Source organism: Danio aesculapii, chromosome 15 (assembly GCF_903798145.1).
Source record: "Danio aesculapii chromosome 15, fDanAes4.1, whole genome shotgun sequence".
NCBI classification, from domain to species: Eukaryota; Metazoa; Chordata; class Actinopteri; order Cypriniformes; family Danionidae; genus Danio; species Danio aesculapii.
In genome coordinates this window covers 42916313-42935705 of record NC_079449.1, presented here as the reverse complement: position 1 = coordinate 42935705, position 19393 = coordinate 42916313, and the positions used below count along the sequence as shown (strand labels likewise).

The 19393-nt window shown below is 37.2% G+C and overlaps 1 protein-coding gene across 1 annotated transcript; it reads left to right on the top strand.

The window, feature by feature from the left end:
• Nucleotides 1-15: 15 nt before the first annotated feature.
• On the top strand, nucleotides 16-18481 carry LOC130241579 (gastrula zinc finger protein XlCGF8.2DB-like). Its single transcript, XM_056473446.1, has 3 exons — nucleotides 16-78; nucleotides 620-760; nucleotides 14629-18481. Exons 2-3 carry the CDS (start codon nucleotides 676-678, stop codon nucleotides 15525-15527), a joined length of 984 nt encoding a protein of 327 aa, XP_056329421.1. The 5' UTR covers nucleotides 16-78; nucleotides 620-675; the 3' UTR covers nucleotides 15528-18481.
• The last annotated feature ends 912 nt before the right edge of the window (nucleotides 18482-19393 follow it).

The window sequence follows — 19393 nt, the reverse complement described above, 5'->3', positions numbered from 1 at the left end:
CTTTTATCTTGTAGTAGAGCTTTGACGTAGTAAGTGCGCCGCGCTCCTGCAACTGTTGCTCGGCTGGGCTGAAGAAAGGTTTGTGTTTTTAACCGTTTAGGGAGACGCTGTATGTAATATTTATGACCTTGTTTTATAAGTAAAGGGTTTATGTATATGAAAAACACAAGATATGAGTCTCATTTCGCTTCCATGATCGCGAATTAGTTTATTATAAACATGAGTATGGTCCGAGTCAGATTAATCAGTCAGGCTAAGGTTACTGGAATGCTTCACTGTTTGACTCGTTCGCTCGCTGACGTCACGTTCAGGTAAAAACAGAGTAAATGAAGGACAGGTGATCTTTAACTAAAGCTAAAGTTAGTGTTCTTTGTTGTTGTTTTCTAATCAGGCGATTTAAAGCTATTCTAACTCATGCTGGCTTCCTCACTAGTGCGCAGACTGCTGAACTAGGAAGTAGATTGAGACGCACCCAGCTCTTTCAAAGATTACTCAAACACACAATTACTACAAGCAGAAACATTGTGGTTGTGCTATACATTTATATAATGTACAGATATGATAAAAAATGGTTAATTCAGTTTAAATTTATTTTTATCTTTTGTTGAATATATTCTAGTGTTCAAACAGAGAAACTCCTGCTGAAGCGACTGAACTCACTCTGTTATTATAAAGATGGCGTTTATTAAAGAGGAGACTGAAGACATAAAGATTGAAGAAACATTCACAGTCAAATATGAAGATGCTGAGCAACAAACAGGTTGGTTTTCATCCTCAAAACTCCACTCATTTCAGCCTAGCTCCACAGAAAGAGTAATAATACATATATGGACTAAATAAATCAATTATATTGTGAAACTTGATCCAGACTTTATTTATTACATATGAAACCGTGAAACAATTCATTTCTGTTCCTTAATTTGTTATGCAAACAATGAAAACCCATACAGGTGTAAAAAACACCACCAGATTAAGAAAACTCGCTGCAAGTTATCACAACACAAATACAAAAAGTCATTCAAACTAGCACAGAGCAGAATGCCGATGTTTCAAGGGAACTACAAAAAGTCATCAAATAAATCTGGATCTTTTGGCTGTTATTTGCCAAATAATCTGTCGATTTACTCAATTATTCATGAAACATTATTGTGCAAATATTGTATCTTTATTTTTTTGTGAGAATTTGCATCACCTGTTTTGTCAAACAGTTTATTATTATTATTATTATTTTATTTGATGGTGTTTGTTGGTTTTAATAATTTAATATAGAAGGTCGTTATTGACCATATTTGGAACAGTCATGCATATTAATAAGCTCTGCTCAGGCAGCTCTCAGTTCTTGCTTGCTGTCCTAGCGTGATGTAGTCTGAAATAAACGTGTAAAATAATCATAGTTGATTCGTTAATAAAAATGTAGATGGCTTTCTATTTTTTTTTTTACTTTTTTACACATTTCTCAATACTTGGGTCACTGTTGCAAAACTCTACACACAATTCTCCTAACCGACTTTCAGCTTGGGGAAGCAGTTCATTTCACATTCAGAATGCACGACAACTACCAAAACACTTTATTCAGCTCTCAAATAAACTCTTCCAGAACACTAGCAAAGGTGGACAGCCCACAAACACACTTTATCACCCACAAAACAATGAGCTAAAACACTAACAACATCCAGCATTACACAGTGTTTTCTTGTGTAAAACAAAGACGCATCTCTGTTTATAACTGCAGTATTACTGAAATGAATCAGACATGATGCAGAATTCCTCAATATTTTATGTCGTTTATTTGCTTGTATTTTTTGCACTAAGTAATTCTCGCTTTTGGGTTTTTGCATACAAATTGATGTCACAGTTCCTCCACTCTATAGAATAACCCTTATAATAATATAATAAGTGTTATCATAACTTTCATTATGTTATTTTATAATGGAAGGTATTCGGAAGTGTAAGAGTTGCAATGTGGTGTGCCTCAAGGAAGTTGTCTAGGACCATTGTTATTTTCTATTTTTACCACTGATCTTCCTTTGGTTTTAAAGCATGCAAAGGCAGTGATGTATGCAGACGATACAACATTATATCTACCAGCGGCATCGATTGAAAAATTATCAGCTGATTTAGATGAGGAGTTACAATTAGTGCTGAAGTGGATACAGAAAAATAGGATGGTTTTAAATTTGACAAAACGAAAGTATTTGTGTTTGGATCAAACTTTCAATTTAAATGGAAACCAGAGTTAAATTAGTCTGTAATGAGTGTGCCTACTGAACAGGTAGAGGAAATTAGGCTTCTTGGACTTCTTCTTGATTGTGGGTTAAAGTGGTCAAAACAGATCGATAAAATGGTAATAGTTATGGGAAGAGGTTCATCAATTATTAAGAGATCTGTAAAATTTTACCACAGTACTGTATCTCTCAAATTGTTCAGGCAATTGTTCTTTCTTATCTAGATTACTGTCTAGTGGTATGGTCGAGTGCATCAAGTAAAGTCTAGAATAGAGCTGCACGACTCATTATGGTGGCTTGAAAAGCCAGCATATTGTTATCTATCTTAAACTTATTATTATTCTTCTTCTTCTTCTGAGACTAATTTCTAAGTGTATCTCCTCCTAGGCCTTTCAAGCTACATACTTCAAACTTTCGTCAAACCTTCGAACTGGTCTGACTCGGGTTGCTATATCTTTTCTAACTGATCCGACCTTGGGTTTTCCGAAAAACGACCCAGAAAAATCCCAAAAGTCCCATTGACTTAACATTGGGTCAAACTTTGTGAGCTCATAACTCTGCATCAGACTGTCCTACAGACTTCTAACTGGACTCATTTAACTCAGTCTAGCCAGCAGCCAATAACTGATGACTTTTTAACTTACTAGCCACTCCCTAGCAACCACTTACAGCACCCTAGCAACTGTCCCATAGACTTCCATTGTAAAAGACTCCCATTTACTTAACATTGGATCAACCTTTGTGAGCTCATAACTCTGCATCAGACTGTCCTACAGACTAGAGTCTGGCCTCATTCAACTCAGTGTAGCCAGCAGCCAATCACTGATTACCTTTAAACTTACTAGCCACTCCCTAGCAACCAATTTCAGCACCCTAGCAACTGTCCCAGAGACTGTGACTAGCTATTCTAACACACGCTAACAGTTTTAACATCCTACTGACATGCTAATCTTGCTAGAAAGGTGCTAGCAACACGATAGTGACATGCTAGTCATGCTAGTAACATGTTAATTCATGCTAGAATCATGCTAGTAACATGCTAATTCATGCTAGTAACATGCTAATTCATGCTAGAATCATGCTAGTAACACGCTAATTCATGCTAGAATCATGCTAATAACATGCTAATTCATGCTAGAATCATGCTAGTAACGTGCTAATTCATGCTAGAATCATGCTAGTAACATGCTAATTCATGCTAAAATCATGCTAGTAACATGCTAATTCATGCTAGAATCATGCTAATAACATGCTAGTTCATGCTAGAATCATGCTAGTAACACGCTAATTCATGCTAGAATCATGCTAATAACATGCTAATTCATGCTAGAATCATGCTAGTAACATGCTAATTCATGCTAGAGTCATGGTAGTAACATGCTTATTCATGCTAGAAACATGCTAGTAACATGCTAATTCATGCTAGAATCATGCTAGTAACATGCTAATTCATGCTAGAATCATGCTAATAACATGCTAATTCATGCTAGAAACATGCTAATTCATGCTAGAATCATGCTAATAACATGCTAATTCATGCTAGAGACATGCTAGTAACATGCTAATTAATGCTAGAAACATGCTAGTAACATGCTAATTCATGCTAGAATCATGCTAGTAACATGCTAATTCATGCTAGAAACATGCTAGTAACATGCTAATTCATGCTAGAATCATGCTAGTAACATGCTAATTCATGCTAGAATCATGCTAATAACATGCTAATTCATGCTAGAAACATGCTAGTAACATGCTAATTCATGGTAGAATCATGGTAGTTACATGCTTATCCATGCTAGAATCATGCTAGTAACATGCTAATTAATGCTAGAATCATGCTAATAACATGCTAATTTATGCTAGTAACATGCTAATTCATGCTAGAATCATGCTAGTAACATGCTAATTCATGCTAGAAACATGCTAGTAACATGCTAATTCATGCTAGAAACATGCTAGTAACATGCTAATTCATGCTAGAATCATGCTAGTAACATGCTAATTCATGCTAGAAACATGCTAGTAACATGCTAACTCATGCTAGAAACATGCTAGTAACATGCTAATTCATGCTAGAATCATGCTAATTCATGCTAGAAACATGCTAGTAACATGCTAATTCATGCTAGAATCATGCTAGTTACATGCTAATTTATGTTAGAATCATGCTAGTTACTTGCTAATTCATGCTAGTAACATGCTAATTCAGACTCGGCTTTTCAAGCCACCATAAAGTTTGTCCTCAAACTTTAATATCTAGTTATTCTTCTTCTTCTTCTGAGACTAATTTCTAAGTGTATCTCCTCCTAGGCCTTTCAAGCTACATACTTCAAACTTTCGTCAAACCTTCGAACTGGTCTGACTCGGGTTGCTATATCTTTTCTAACTGATCCGACCTTGGGTTTTCCGAAAAACGACCCAGAAAAATCCCAAAAGTCCCATTGACTTAACATTGGGTCAAACTTTGTGAGCTCATAACTCTGCATCAGACTGTCCTACAGACTTCTAACTGGACTCATTTAACTCAGTCTAGCCAGCAGCCAATAACTGATGACTTTTTAACTTACTAGCCACTCCCTAGCAACCACTTACAGCACCCTAGCAACTGTCCCATAGACTTCCATTGTAAAAGACTCCCATTGACTTAACATTGGATCAACCTTTGTGAGCTCATAACTCTGCATCAGACTGTCCTACAGACTAGAGTCTGGCCTCATTCAACTCAGTCTAGCCAGCAGCCAATCACTGATTACCTTTAAACTTACTAGCCACTCCCTAGCAACCAATTTCAGCACCCTAGCAACTGTCCCAGAGACTGTGACTAGCTATTCTAACACACGCTAACAGTTTTAACATCCTACTGACATGCTAATCTTACTAGAAAGGTGCTAGCAACACGATAGTGACATGCTAGTCATGCTAGTAACATGCAAATTCATGCTAGAATCATGCTAACAACATGCTAATTCATGCTAGAAACAAGCTGATTCATGCTAGAATCATGCTAGTAACATGCTAGTTACATGCTAGTTAATGGTAGAATCATGCTAGTTACATGCTAATTCATGCTAGAAACATGCTAATTCATGCTAGAATCATGCTAACAACATGCTAATTCATGCTAGAAACATGCTAGTAACATGCTAATTCATGATAGAAACATGCTAGTAACATGCTAAGATCATGCTAGTAACATGTTAATTCATGCTAGAAACATGCTAGTAACATGCTACTTCATGCAAGAATCATGCTAGTAACATGCTAATTCATGCTAGAATCATGCTAGTAACATGCTAATCCATGCTAGAATCATGCTAGTAACATGCTAATTCATGCTAGTAACATGCTAATTCATGCTAGAATCATGCTAGTAACACGCTAATTCATGCTAGAATCATGCTAATAACATGCTAATTCATGCTAGAATCATGCTAGTAACGTGCTAATTCATGCTAGAATCATGCTAGTAACATGCTAATTCATGCTAGAATCATGCTAATAACATGCTAATTCATGCTAGAATCATGCTAGTAACATGCTAATTCATGCTAGAATCATGCTAATAACATGCTAATTCATGCTAGAAACATGCTAATTCATGCTAGAATCATGCTAATAACATGCTAATTCATGCTAGAATCATGCTAGTAACGTGCTAATTCATGCTAGAATCATGCTAATAACATGCTAATTCATGCTAGAATCATGCTAATAACATGCTAATTCATGCTAGAATCATGCTAGTAACACGCTAATTCATGCTAGAATCATGCTAATAACATGCTAATTCATGCTAGAATCATGCTAGTAACATGCTAATTCATGCTAGAGTCATGGTAGTAACATGCTTATTCATGCTAGAAACATGCTAGTAACATGCTAATTCATGCTAGAATCATGCTAGTAACATGCTAATTCATGCTAGAATCATGCTAATAACATGCTAATTCATGCTAGAAACATGCTAATTCATGCTAGAATCATGCTAATAACATGCTAATTCATGCTAGAGACATGCTAGTAACATGCTAATTAATGCTAGAAACATGCTAGTAACATGCTAATTCATGCTAGAATCATGCTAGTAACATGCTAATTCATGCTAGAAACATGCTAGTAACATGCTAATTCATGCTAGAATCATGCTAGTAACATGCTAATTCATGCTAGAATCATGCTAATAACATGCTAATTCATGCTAGAAACATGCTAGTAACATGCTAATTCATGGTAGAATCATGCTAGTTACATGCTTATCCATGCTAGAATCATGCTAGTAACATGCTAATTCATGCTAGAATCATGCTAATAACATGCTAATTCATGCTAGTAACATGCTAATTCATGCTAGAATCATGCTAGTAACATGCTAATTCATGCTAGAATCATGCTAGTAACATGCTAATTCATGCTAGAATCATGCTAGTAACATGCTAATTCATGCTAGAATCATGCTAGTAACATGCTAATTCATGCTAGAATCATGCTAATTCATGCTAGAAACATGCTAGTAACATGCTAATTCATGCTAGAATCATGCTAGTTACATGCTAATTTATGTTAGAATCATGCTAGTTACTTGCTAATTCATGCTAGTAACATGCTAATTCAGACTCGGCTTTTCAAGCCACCATAAAGTTTGTCCTCAAACTTTAATATCTAGTTATGGTGGCTTGAAAAGCCAGCATATTGTTATCTATCTTAAACTTATTATTATTCTTCTTCTTCTTCTGAGACTAATTTCTAAGTGTATCTCCTCCTAGGCCTTTCAAGCTACATACTTCAAACTTTCGTCAAACCTTCGAACTGGTCTGACTCGGGTTGCTATATCTTTTCTAACTGATCCGACCTTGGGTTTTCCGAAAAACGACCCAGAAAAATCCCAAAAGTCCCATTGACTTAACATTGGGTCAAACTTTGTGAGCTCATAACTCTGCATCAGACTGTCCTACAGACTTCTAACTGGACTCATTTAACTCAGTCTAGCCAGCAGCCAATAACTGATGACTTTTTAACTTACTAGCCACTCCCTAGCAACCACTTACAGCACCCTAGCAACTGTCCCTTAGACTTCCATTGTAAAAGACTCCCATTTACTTAACATTGGATCAACCTTTGTGAGCTCATAACTCTGCATCAGACTGTCCTACAGACTAGAGTCTGGCCTCATTCAACTCAGTCTAGCCAGCAGCCAATCACTGATTACCTTTAAACTTACTAGCCACTCCCTAGCAACCAATTTCAGCACCCTAGCAACTGTCCCAGAGACTGTGACTAGCTTTTCTAACACATGCTAACAGTTTAAACTTCCTACTGACATGCTAATCTTGCTAGAAAGGTGCTAGCAACACGATAGTGACATGCTAGTCATGCTAGTAACATGCTAATTCATGCTAGAATCATGCTAACAACATGCTAATTCATGCTAGAAACAAGCTGATTCATGCTAGAATCATGCTAGTAACATGCTAGTTACATGCTAATTAATGCTAGAATCATGCTAGTTACATGCTAATTCATGCTAGAAACATGCTAGTAACATGCTAATTCATGCTAGAATCATGCTAGTAACATGCTAATCCATGCTAGAATCATGCTAGTAACATGCTAATTCATGCTAGAATCATGGTAGTAACATGCTAATCCATGCTAGAATCATGCTAGTAACATGCTAATTCATGCTAGAATGATGCTAAAAACATGCTAATTCATGCTAGAATCATGCTAACAACATGCTAATTCATGCTAGAAACATGCTAGTAACATGCTAATTCATGCTAGAATCATGCTAATAACATGCTAATTCATGCTAGATTCATGCTAGTAACATGCTAATTCATGCTAGAAACATGCTAGTAACATGCTAATTCATGCTAGAATCATGCTAGTAACATGCTAGATCATGCTAGAAACATGCTAGTAACATGCTAATTCATGCTAGAATCATGCTAGTAATATGCTAATTCATGCTAGAATCATGCTAGTAACATGCTAATTCATGCTAGAAACATGCTAGTAACATGCTAATTCATGCTAGAATCATGCTAGTTACATGCTAATCCATGCTAGAATCATGCTAGTAACATGCTAATTCATGCTAGAATCATGCTAGTAACATGCTAATTCATGCTAGAATCATGCTAGTAACATGCTAGAATCATGCTAATAACATGCTAATTCATGCTAGAATCATGCTAGTAACATGCTAATTCATGCTAATTTATGCTAGAATCATGCTAGTAACATGCTAATTCATGCTAGAAACATGCTAGTAACATGCTAATTCATGCTAGAATCATGCTAGTAACATGCTAATTCATGCTAGAATCATGCTAATAACATGCTAATTCATGCTAGAAACATGCTAATTCATGCTAGAAGCATGCTAATAACATGCTAAATCATGCTAGAAACATGCTAGTAACATGCTAATTCATGCTAGAAACATGCTAGTAACATGCTAATTCATGCTAGAATCATGCTAGTAACATGCTAATTCATGCTAGAAACATGCTAGTAACATGCTAACTCATGCTAGAAACATGCTAGTAACATGCTAATTCATGCTAGAATCATGCTAATTCATGCTAGAAACATGCTAGTAACATGCTAATTCATGCTAGAATCATGCTAGTTACATGCTAATTTATGTTAGAATCATGCTAGTTACTTGCTAATTCAGGCTAGTAACATGCTAATTCAGACTCGGCTTTTCAAGCCACCATAAAGTTTGTCCTCAAACTTTAATATCTAGTTATTCTTCTTCTTCTTCTTCTTCTTCTGAGACTAATTTCTAAGTGTATCTCCTCCTAGGCCTTTCAAGCTACATACTTCAAACTTTCGTCAAACCTTCGAACTGGTCTGACTCGGGTTGCTATATCTTTTCTAACTGATCCGACCTTGGGTTTTCCGAAAAACGACCCAGAAAAATCCCAAAAGTCCCATTGACTTAACATTGGGTCAAACTTTGTGAGCTCATAACTCTGCATCAGACTGTCCTACAGACTTCTAACTGGACTCATTTAACTCAGTCTAGCCAGCAGCCAATAACTGATGACTTTTTAACTTACTAGCCACTCCCTAGCAACCACTTACAGCACCCTAGCAACTGTCCCATAGACTTCCATTGTAAAAGACTCCCATTGACTTAACATTGGATCAACCTTTGTGAGCTCATAACTCTGCATCAGACTGTCCTACAGACTAGAGTCTGGCCTCATTCAACTCAGTCTAGCCAGCAGCCAATCACTGATTACCTTTAAACTTACTAGCCACTCCCTAGCAACCAATTTCAGCACCCTAGCAACTGTCCCAGAGACTGTGACTAGCTATTCTAACACACGCTAACGGTTTTAACATCCTACTGACATGCTAATCTTGCTAGAAAGGTGCTAGCAACACGATAGTGACATGCTAGTCATGCTAGTAACATGCTAATTCATGCTAGAATCATGCCAACAACATGCTAATTCATGCTAGAAACAAGCTGATTCATGCTAGAATCATGCTAGTAACATGCTAGTTACATGCTAATAAATGCTAGAATCATGCTAGTTACATGCTAATTCATGCTAGAAACATGTTAATTCATGCTAGAATCATGCTAACAATATGCTAATTCATGCTAGAAACATGCTAGTAACATGCTAATTCATGCTAGAAACATGCTAGTAACATGCTAATTCATGCTAGAAACATGCTAGTAACATGCTAATTCATGCTAGACTAATGCTAGTAACATGCTAATTCATGCTAGACTCATGCTAGTAACATGCTAATTCATGCTAGAATCATGCTAGTAACATGCTAATTCATGCTAGAAACATGCTAGTAACATGCTAATTCATGCTAGAATCATGCTAGTAACATGCTAATTCATGCTAGAATCATGCTAATAACATGCTAATTCATGCTAGAAACATGCTAATTCATGCTAATAACATGCTAATTCATGCTAGAGACATGCTAGTAACATGCTAATTCATGCTAGAGACATGCTAGTAACATGCTAATTCATGCTAGAAACATGCTAGTAACATGCTAATTCATGCTAGAATCATGCTAGTAACATGCTAATTCATGCTAGAATCATGCTAATAACATGCTAATTTATGCTAGAATCATGCTAGTAACATGCTAATTCATGCTAGAATCATGCTAGTAACATGCTAATTCATGCTAGAAACATGCTAGTAACATGCTAATTCATGCTAGAATCATGCTAGTAACATGCTAATTCATGCTAGAATCATGCTAGTAACATGCTAATTCATGCTAGAATCATGCTAATAACATGCTAATTCATGCTAGTAACATGCTAATTCATGCTAGAATCATGCTAGTAACATGCTAATTCATGCTAGAACCATGCTAGTAACATGCTAATTCATGCTAGAATCATGCTAGTAACATGCTAATTCATGCTAGAATCATGCTAATAACATGCTAATTCATGCTAGTAACATGCTAATTCATGCTAGAATCATGCTAGTAACATGCTAATTCATGCTAGAACCATGCTAGTAACATGCTAATTTATGCTAGAAACATGCTAGTAACATGCTAATTCATGCAAGAATCATGCTAGTAACATGCTAATTCATGCTAGAATCATGCTAGTAACATGCTAATTCATGCTAGAATCATGCTAGTAACATGCTAATTCATGCTAGAATCATGCTAGTAACATGCTAATTCATGCTAGAATCTTGCTAGTAACATGCTAATTCATGCTAGAATCATGCTAATAACATGCTAATTCATGCTAATTCATGGTAGAATCATGCTAGTAACATGCTAATTCATGCTAGAAACATGCTAGTAACATGCTAATCCATGCTAGTAACATGCTAATTCATGCTAGAATCATGCTAATAACATGCTAATTCATGCTAGAAACATGCTAATTCATGCTAGAAACATGCTAGAAACATGCTAATAACATGCTAATTCATGCTAGAAACATGCTAGTAACATGCTAATTCATGCTAGAATCATGCTAGTAACATGCTAATTCATGCCAGAAACATGCTAGTAACATGCTAATTCATGCTAGAAACATGCTAGTAACATGCTAATTCATGCTAGAATCATGCTAATTCATGCTAGAAACATGCTAGTAACATGCTAATTCATGCTAGAATCATGCTAGTTACATGCTAATTCATGCTAGAATCATGCTAGTAACATGCTAATTCATGCTAGAAACATGCTAGAATCATGCTAGAAACATGCTAATTCATGCTAACAACATGCTAATTCATGCTAGAAACATGCTAGTAACATGCTAATTCGTGCTAGAATCATGCTAGTAACATGCTAATTCATGCTAGAATCATGCTAACAACATGCTAATTCATGCTAGAAACATGCTATTAACATGCTAATTCATGCTAGAATCATGCTAGTTACATGCTAATTCCTGCTAGAATCATGCTAATAACATGCTAATTCATGCTAGAATTATGCTAGTAACATGCTAATTCATGCTGTAATCATGCCAGTAACATGTTAATTCATGCTAGAATCATGCTAATAACATGCTAATTCATGCTAGAATCATGCTAACAACATGCTAATTCATGCTGTAATCATGCCAGTAACATGTTAATTCATGCTAGAATCATGCTAATAACATGCTAATTCATGCTAGAATCATGCTAACAACATGCTAATTCAAGCTAGAAACATGCTAGTAACATGCTAATTCATGCTAGAATCATGCTAGTAACATGCTAATTCATACTAGAACCATGCTAGTAACATGCTAATTTACGCTAGAAACATGCTAGTAACATGCTAATTCATGCAAGAATCATGCTAGTAACATGCTAATTCATGCTAGAAATATGCTAGTAACATGCTAATTCATGCTAGAAACATGCTAACATTATGCTAATTCTTGCTAGAATCATGCTAGTAACATGCTAATTCATGCTAGAAACATGCTAGTAACATTCTAATTCATGCTAGAATCATGCTAGTAACAAGGTAATTCATGCTAGAATCATGCTAGAAACATGCTAATGAGCAACCACTCATAATACTTTAGCAACTGCCTAGCAACAACCTAGCAACACCTTAGCAACCGCCTAGCAACACCTTAGCAAGCACTTAGAACAACCTAGCAACTGCCTACCAAGAAACATGCCAATCTATACTAGAAACATGCTAACATAAATGTACTTATCTATACCGACTGTTTCAAACTTCATAAAAACTGCTTCAGTTATTTACACTTTAAAACGACTTCAAACTTTTAGACTCGGCTTTTCAAGCCACCATAAAGTTTGTCCTCAAACTTTAATATCTAGTTTTACACTGCAATAGAAGAGTTAATATTATGAAAATGCATAAGACTTTAGGTTGGTTATTGGTGAAGGATATGGGAATTGTTTATCTGCTGTGTTTCAGAATAAATATTTCTGTGTCAAGAGTTCTAAGTGTATTGTACTGTCAGCTTTTGTGTAGTAATGCTAGTCATCATTTTAACACCAGGCATGCATCAAAAGGACGTTTTTTGCTTCCCGTTAAAAAAACGAATGCAAAGCAAGGACTGTATTGTATATGAAAACATGGAATGAACTGCCATCTGACATTACAAGTAAATTGAGGTTTAAAAAATTGTTTAAGAAATATTAATGACACAATATTAAGTGGATTGTTAATAGGTGGTGGCTAATGCTGATCCTAAATAATTAAATAAAATTATATGCTGTCAACATGATAACATTGACCTATTTCTAAATGTCATGAGTAGGGCCGTACAAAATCTATGGACGTTTTTAGCTAATTCTGCGCAGAATTTAGTTAAAAGTCTGCGGATTTTTAGTGGAATTATTTTGGGAGTATCGTTACTAAAAGCTTAATATGTGAAATAAAAAATACCTTTTTAACTTTAATGTTTGCAATACAACTCCAATTAGATCAACTTTATTTGGTAAACAAAGCAAGTCTCTCATATAATATCTCTACTAAAAGACAGAAAATATTACTGTGAAAACTGTATTATAAATAAATCATATGAATATTTTTATATTAGTCAATAATGTTACTGAAATTAATTTAAAAACTGAATAAATATAAATTTACACAAGTAAATAAGCAGAATCAACGATGGGCTAAAAACCTGCGTAATTCTGCGCATGCAGATTCCGTGTGGGCCTACTCATGAGTTTAGCTCTCTTACTTTAGACACAAATGTCAGATTAAAGGGCACATAGTTTACCTCTTTTTTTATGATTTAATAATAATATTATGGTTCTGAGTGTGCCAGTTTAGGTTCAGTTTAAAACACAATTCAGATTTTTTTATTATAATGTGTTAAAAAGTGTCATGTTGGGGGCGTGTCCACAGTTCGCTGATTTATGGGTGTGTTGCTTCACATGTAAATTGGTTTCGGCTTCCCGCCAACGTAACAAGGGGGCGGGGCCATGAGCTCACCCGCTCTGCGTTTGCAACAGAGTCTGACAGGCAGACTGAGAGAAGTAACATGTACATGTACGACTCGGACACAGACCAAGCAGAGAGTACAAAATCATGTGTCTTTGTACAGTTTTACAGCCAACTGTGTGCTAGTTTCAAGTGCCGAGCTTGTACACAGAAACTAATAACCACGCACACTGAATTAACTTTGACTGAGGCACCGGATGCGCCACTCGAAGCCACGACACGGCACACCAGACACTCTGTGGCGCGGCAGAGACATGAAGTCTCCTGAATCGTCGCGCCGCGCATTTTTGAATTCTAAACATAGGTTTTTGCAGCGGTCCGCGGCACCCAGCCGTCGACTTGAGTGTACCCTGATAGAAACCGATGTTTAGAATTCTAAAACGCATGCTAGTTAAGATCACAGGGAGCTTCTGGGATCACGAGAAATGCAAACGGCTGAAATATAAGGTAGACTCAATGAGAAGTACACATGTTTGCAAACCTACCTAAAGATACAACCAATAATTCCGATTAGAGCCATAATGTGGAGAATATTGATCTTGTGTTGAGCCCAATGAGCCTTGCATCTAAAAATAGAGCTAGCGTGTTCCTTTAGTGATATTGCTTCGACTCACGCTGAAAATGGCGGACGTGAATCAACAAACTGAGGATATGATGACGCGCCTGTCAATCAATATTAGTGGGCGGGGGGACCGCGCTCCTACGTAAAGTTGCGATCGGTTTGAAAACCGCTCCAATTGGTCCACCGTTTTTTATGTTGTTAAATTGAAAAAAAAAGCACTGGGTGTGTTTATATCACCCCAATATGACAGTTTATACACCATACATGCACATATGTCTGTCCAAACAGCTTGAAAAGTAGATTTTTTTTACCATAGGTGCCCTTTAAGGACTTTATTTTCTGTTTCTCAGTTGCATTCAAAGAGTGTTGAATTGTCTCTTTTCACCACAGATATGATTGTGCCGAAAGAAGAGGTTGATGAGAGCACCAGTGAAGAAATAGATAAGCCTCACACATGCAGCGAATGTGGAAGCAGTTTCACGAGTAAACTTTCCCTTTATCTCCATAGTAGGATTCACACCGGAGAGAAGCTTTTCACCTGTCAGGACTGTGGGAAGATCTTCAGTCAGCAAGGAAACTTCATGTACCACGTAAAAACTCACACAGGAGAGAAACCTTTCACCTGCCAACAGTGTGGGAAGAGCTTCATTACTGAGGGAAACCTCAAAAACCACATCAAGACCCACGCCGGAGAAAAGCCCTTCACCTGTAAGGAGTGCGGAAAGAGTTTCTCTCAGCACGGACACTTCGTGTACCACATGAGGATTCACACCGGAGAGAAACCTTTCGTCTGTCAGCAGTGTGGGAAGAGTTTCAGCACAAATGGCCATCTTAAAGTCCACACGAGGTTTCACACCGGAGAGAAACCCTTCACCTGTCAACAGTGTGGAAAGAGTTTCACTGAAAACGCCAGCCTTAAAGCCCACATGAACGTCCACACCGGAGAGAAGCCGTACTCGTGCACTCAATGCGGGAAGAGTTTTCCATATAAAAGATCCCTTTATTCCCATCAAGCGCTTCACATGGAGGAGAAGCCGTACTCTTGCTCTCAGTGCGGAAAGAGTTTCATTAATCAAGGAGACCTCAACAGGCACCTGAAGGTTCACACCGGAGAAAACCTTTACATTTGCAGTCTGTGTGGAGTGAGCGTCACGACGAAACGCAACCTGGAGTGTCACATGAACATTCACACTGATAAGAAGCCGTTCTCGTGTCTTCAGTGTGGAAAGAGCTTCAGGCATAGTGGATCACTTACTAGGCACAATAAGACTCACTCGTCTCCGCAATAAAAAGCAGGATGAGAGCTCCGAGAAGCCGTGTAGAGTTGCGAAATGTGGAAAGAGCCTCAGAAATGTAGGTATCACTTGAACATTCTCACTCTGCAAAAAATGCTTTTCTTGCTTAAGGCCGGGACACACCAAGCCATCAGTCACCTCTCATCAGGTTAATGTCAGAGCTTATTGGGTCAATGGGGTATATCAGGCTTGTCACGGTACAATTGATACTGAAGTTTTAAAAACGTCCATTTCACGCAAACATTTAAGCATTGTTGAGCGTGTTCTGATTGGCCATTGCGTTCACATGCTCATCAGAAATCACTGTGATTGGCCGTGAAGGTCATCGGTTCATCGGACTCACCGCTGTTTACTGAGTGTAAACACAGATTAGACCAGGGGTCACCGAACTTGTTCCTGGAGAACCGGTGTCCTACAGATTTTAGCTCTAACCCTAATCAAACACACCTAAACAAGCTAATCAAGGTCTTACTAGGTACACAAGAAAACACCCAGGCAGGAGTGTTAAGGCAAGTTGGAGCTAACCCTGCACGGACACCGGCCCTCCTGGACCGAGATTGGTGACCCCTGGATTAGACCATTATTAGACCATTTTTTTACTGGTAAGATCAGCCGTTTGTCATTCTAAGATTCTCTCCTGCATTATATTCATCATTATATAGGCTAGAAGAGTTATACTGACACTGTCACACTCTGAGTTTGCTAAGAAAGAAAAAACGTTCTTGTTGTAATCATAACTCATCTTCGGTTTCACTTTAACTGCTGATTGCGCTCATGTCATGGCTGCTGTGACTTTGAGAAGAAGAAAAAAAACACATACAAATCCTATTTCCTGCACAGCTCCCAATCGATCGCTCTGTGCAACAAACTAAACGTTATGTACAGCTTTTATTACCTGTAATTCTCAGTTTGTGCAGGTTCTGTTCGCTGAAGTAGGCGTCTGTGGTAAATGCACAGCTTGAGGTCAGCTCATGTGCGATTTCACTGCCGTAAACACATTACATGAAGACAGAAATGATATTTTTGGCTGAATTGTACCTTATCAATTCAGTATGTGACACTTTTAACAGCGTTTGGAGATGTCCACATTACTAAGAGACTTATATAAGTTGTGTGACCGCCTTTACGCTTCTCTCCTGAACTTGAGAATATAATTGGCTGAATCGTAGAGATGCTGGATTAAGATCATGTGGGGGGTCAAATCAAGATCACAATCTTTTTCTGATTAATCGTGCAGCCTTACCCCATTGGCAGGCTTATTTACTTGGTTTAAGTAAAGACTTGATTTTGACATTTTCTAAAAACAAGACAATGTTTTTAACTTGTTTAATATTTAAGAGTTTTTAGACTAGAAACAAGACAAGAACTCTTCGGTAAGAAAAGCTTTTGTGCGGTGAACTGCTGAGAAATTGCCTTTACATCTGAAACTCCACATCCGGTTAGTTTCCATCCAAAGATGTGCATTAAACTCATGCGCAAAATTGAAATATTTCATAAAACATTTGCAGATAAAGCAGCGTTTCCATTCAGTGAGTCAAAGCGAGCAAAATCGTCACTTCCTGATAATCTGGAGCAAATATCAGACAGAGAAATGTAGTGTTGTTGTGTCGGAGAAGCCCCTGTGGTGTTTCTCCTCCAGTAAATGAGTTGCGCCTCAGAAGACGAAGATGAAACGCTGTGAATGCGGTGGCTTTTGGAGGCATGAGACGCTCTTTGGGAGCGCAGACAGATGCTCAAGACAGTTCTGGAGGGAATGTTCATATTAATATTAAAATAATAATACTGAACCGAGTTTAACCGCTTGGGCTTGAACACAACATCCCTAACCGCACTCCTCTGACAGTTTTGACAGCGCAGTAAATCAACAAACAGGAATAGTTTTGCATTATTGGCTTTACTTTTGTTTAACGTATCACACTGTAGTCATGAATACAATTTTCTTACATTTTAAATGAATTTAACGTGCATTCTGGAATTAAATTGAACGTTTATTTAATTGAATGTTTAATTAAATGTTTTAAATGACTGGTATGTAATTCGCTTCGTCTGCTCTGCGTTTCTCAGAAGTAAATAGCTCTTTATTTATTAACCAAGCACTCAAAACTAAATAACGGCAGGTGTAAATGTAAGCCTTACTTTAAAACAACACCAGACTAACATAAATGTTACGTTGAACCATCGTATCCTAGAACGATTGAACATCAGAATGTTGACTAAAGCACAACCAGAGCTGGGGATGTTTGCGAAGGACAATATTAGTGCAATGGTAATTCGTAACTTATGTTTTGTGGCTAATTTGTATTGTCGCACTGGTGTTAGTATGATTTGCTCATCTCCAAATGACGGGTAGCTAAAATGCCTCCTTTTTAAAAAAAGTGTACATTTTCATAAGAATGAATTTGTATGAATTAGACACTTTTCTGATGATAAATGTAAAATAGATACGTTTGCTTGTGAGATCGAGCTGGTTTGTGAAATGGAACAAAATAAAAAGCATTTGCTTTTACTGAAACGGTGTCATATGAATCAAATGCATCATCGTGTCTAAAGCCTCCGTTTTCACACTGCAACACAACAGCTTTTCAGATTGATCCACTTTGGACAGCGTTATCTGAAAGATGCGCTTTTGTTTCCTAAAAACAGTCTCAGTGTGGATCTAAAGCCGAAACGGAGAGTAAAATTAGCATTTTTAAACTGAATCCGAATAGTGTGGACATGGCCTGAAACAGTGAGTAATATATTATTGATTTGTCAGGTTTTGTTTGTTGCATGCAGGTTGGAAAGTGACACATTTTCATACTTTGATTTAATCAGAGGCAAACCGCAAACACGATTGTTATTATTTTACTTTTGTTATATTTGAAAGTTGTTAATGATGGTATGATGTTGTTATTTAATGTAATGTTATCAAAATGTGATGTTATGTCAATAAATTTGAAACGGTCAAACTTTGAGTTTTGTTTTAGTGACTGAGGACAGACTTAACCTACAAACTGGGAGATTGCAGAAACGCTTGACCTGTGGTGTAAAGTAACAAATTACAAGTACTCAAATTACTGTAATTGAGTAGTATTTCTCAGGAATTGTAATTTACTAAGTAGTTTTATCAATGTGTACTTTTACTTTCACTTGAGTACATTTTTACTGCAGTATTGGTACTTTTACTCCACTACTTTTGTTCATCCTGCAGGCACTTCTTGTCTATGGGGATTAGAAAAATCAGTCATGTGATTTCTGTCCAATCAGATCGCACAGAAGGTAAATCACATTATAATGAACTACCTCAAGACATGGAGATTTATAACTGCAGCAAGCTGTTTAGAAGCATTTAAAGTGTCCAAGATGTCCAAAATCTTTACACGCAATGACCCAGAGACTGTTTAGATGCATTTTACTGATGGGAAGATGACGGATGTTTACTGTATGATGACAGAAATGGCCTTAAACATGCAGCATGGACGAGACGTCAACATGACATTGTACCCTAACGTCGTGGGGAAGTCGCTTTTTGTTTGGAGATGAAAATCGGTTTGACATCAGAACCCAACGTCAGGCCGACATCAACGCCCAACCTAAAATCAACCAAATATCAACGTCTAATGGTGTTGCAGCTTAACGCTGTGTGGACATTACCACTGTGACGTCTATCAAATGTCGGAATTAGGTCGCCATACCTGATCAATAAATGTCAGTATTTGACGTTAATATAACGTTGGTTTGAGATGTTGGCTCGACGTTGGATTTTGGTCACATCAACGTCATTTGATGTCGTTATTGGACATCATAATAACATTGTCCTTAGACGCTGAATAGACGTTGAATTTTGGTCACCTGACGTCACGACCTAAATCTAACCTAAT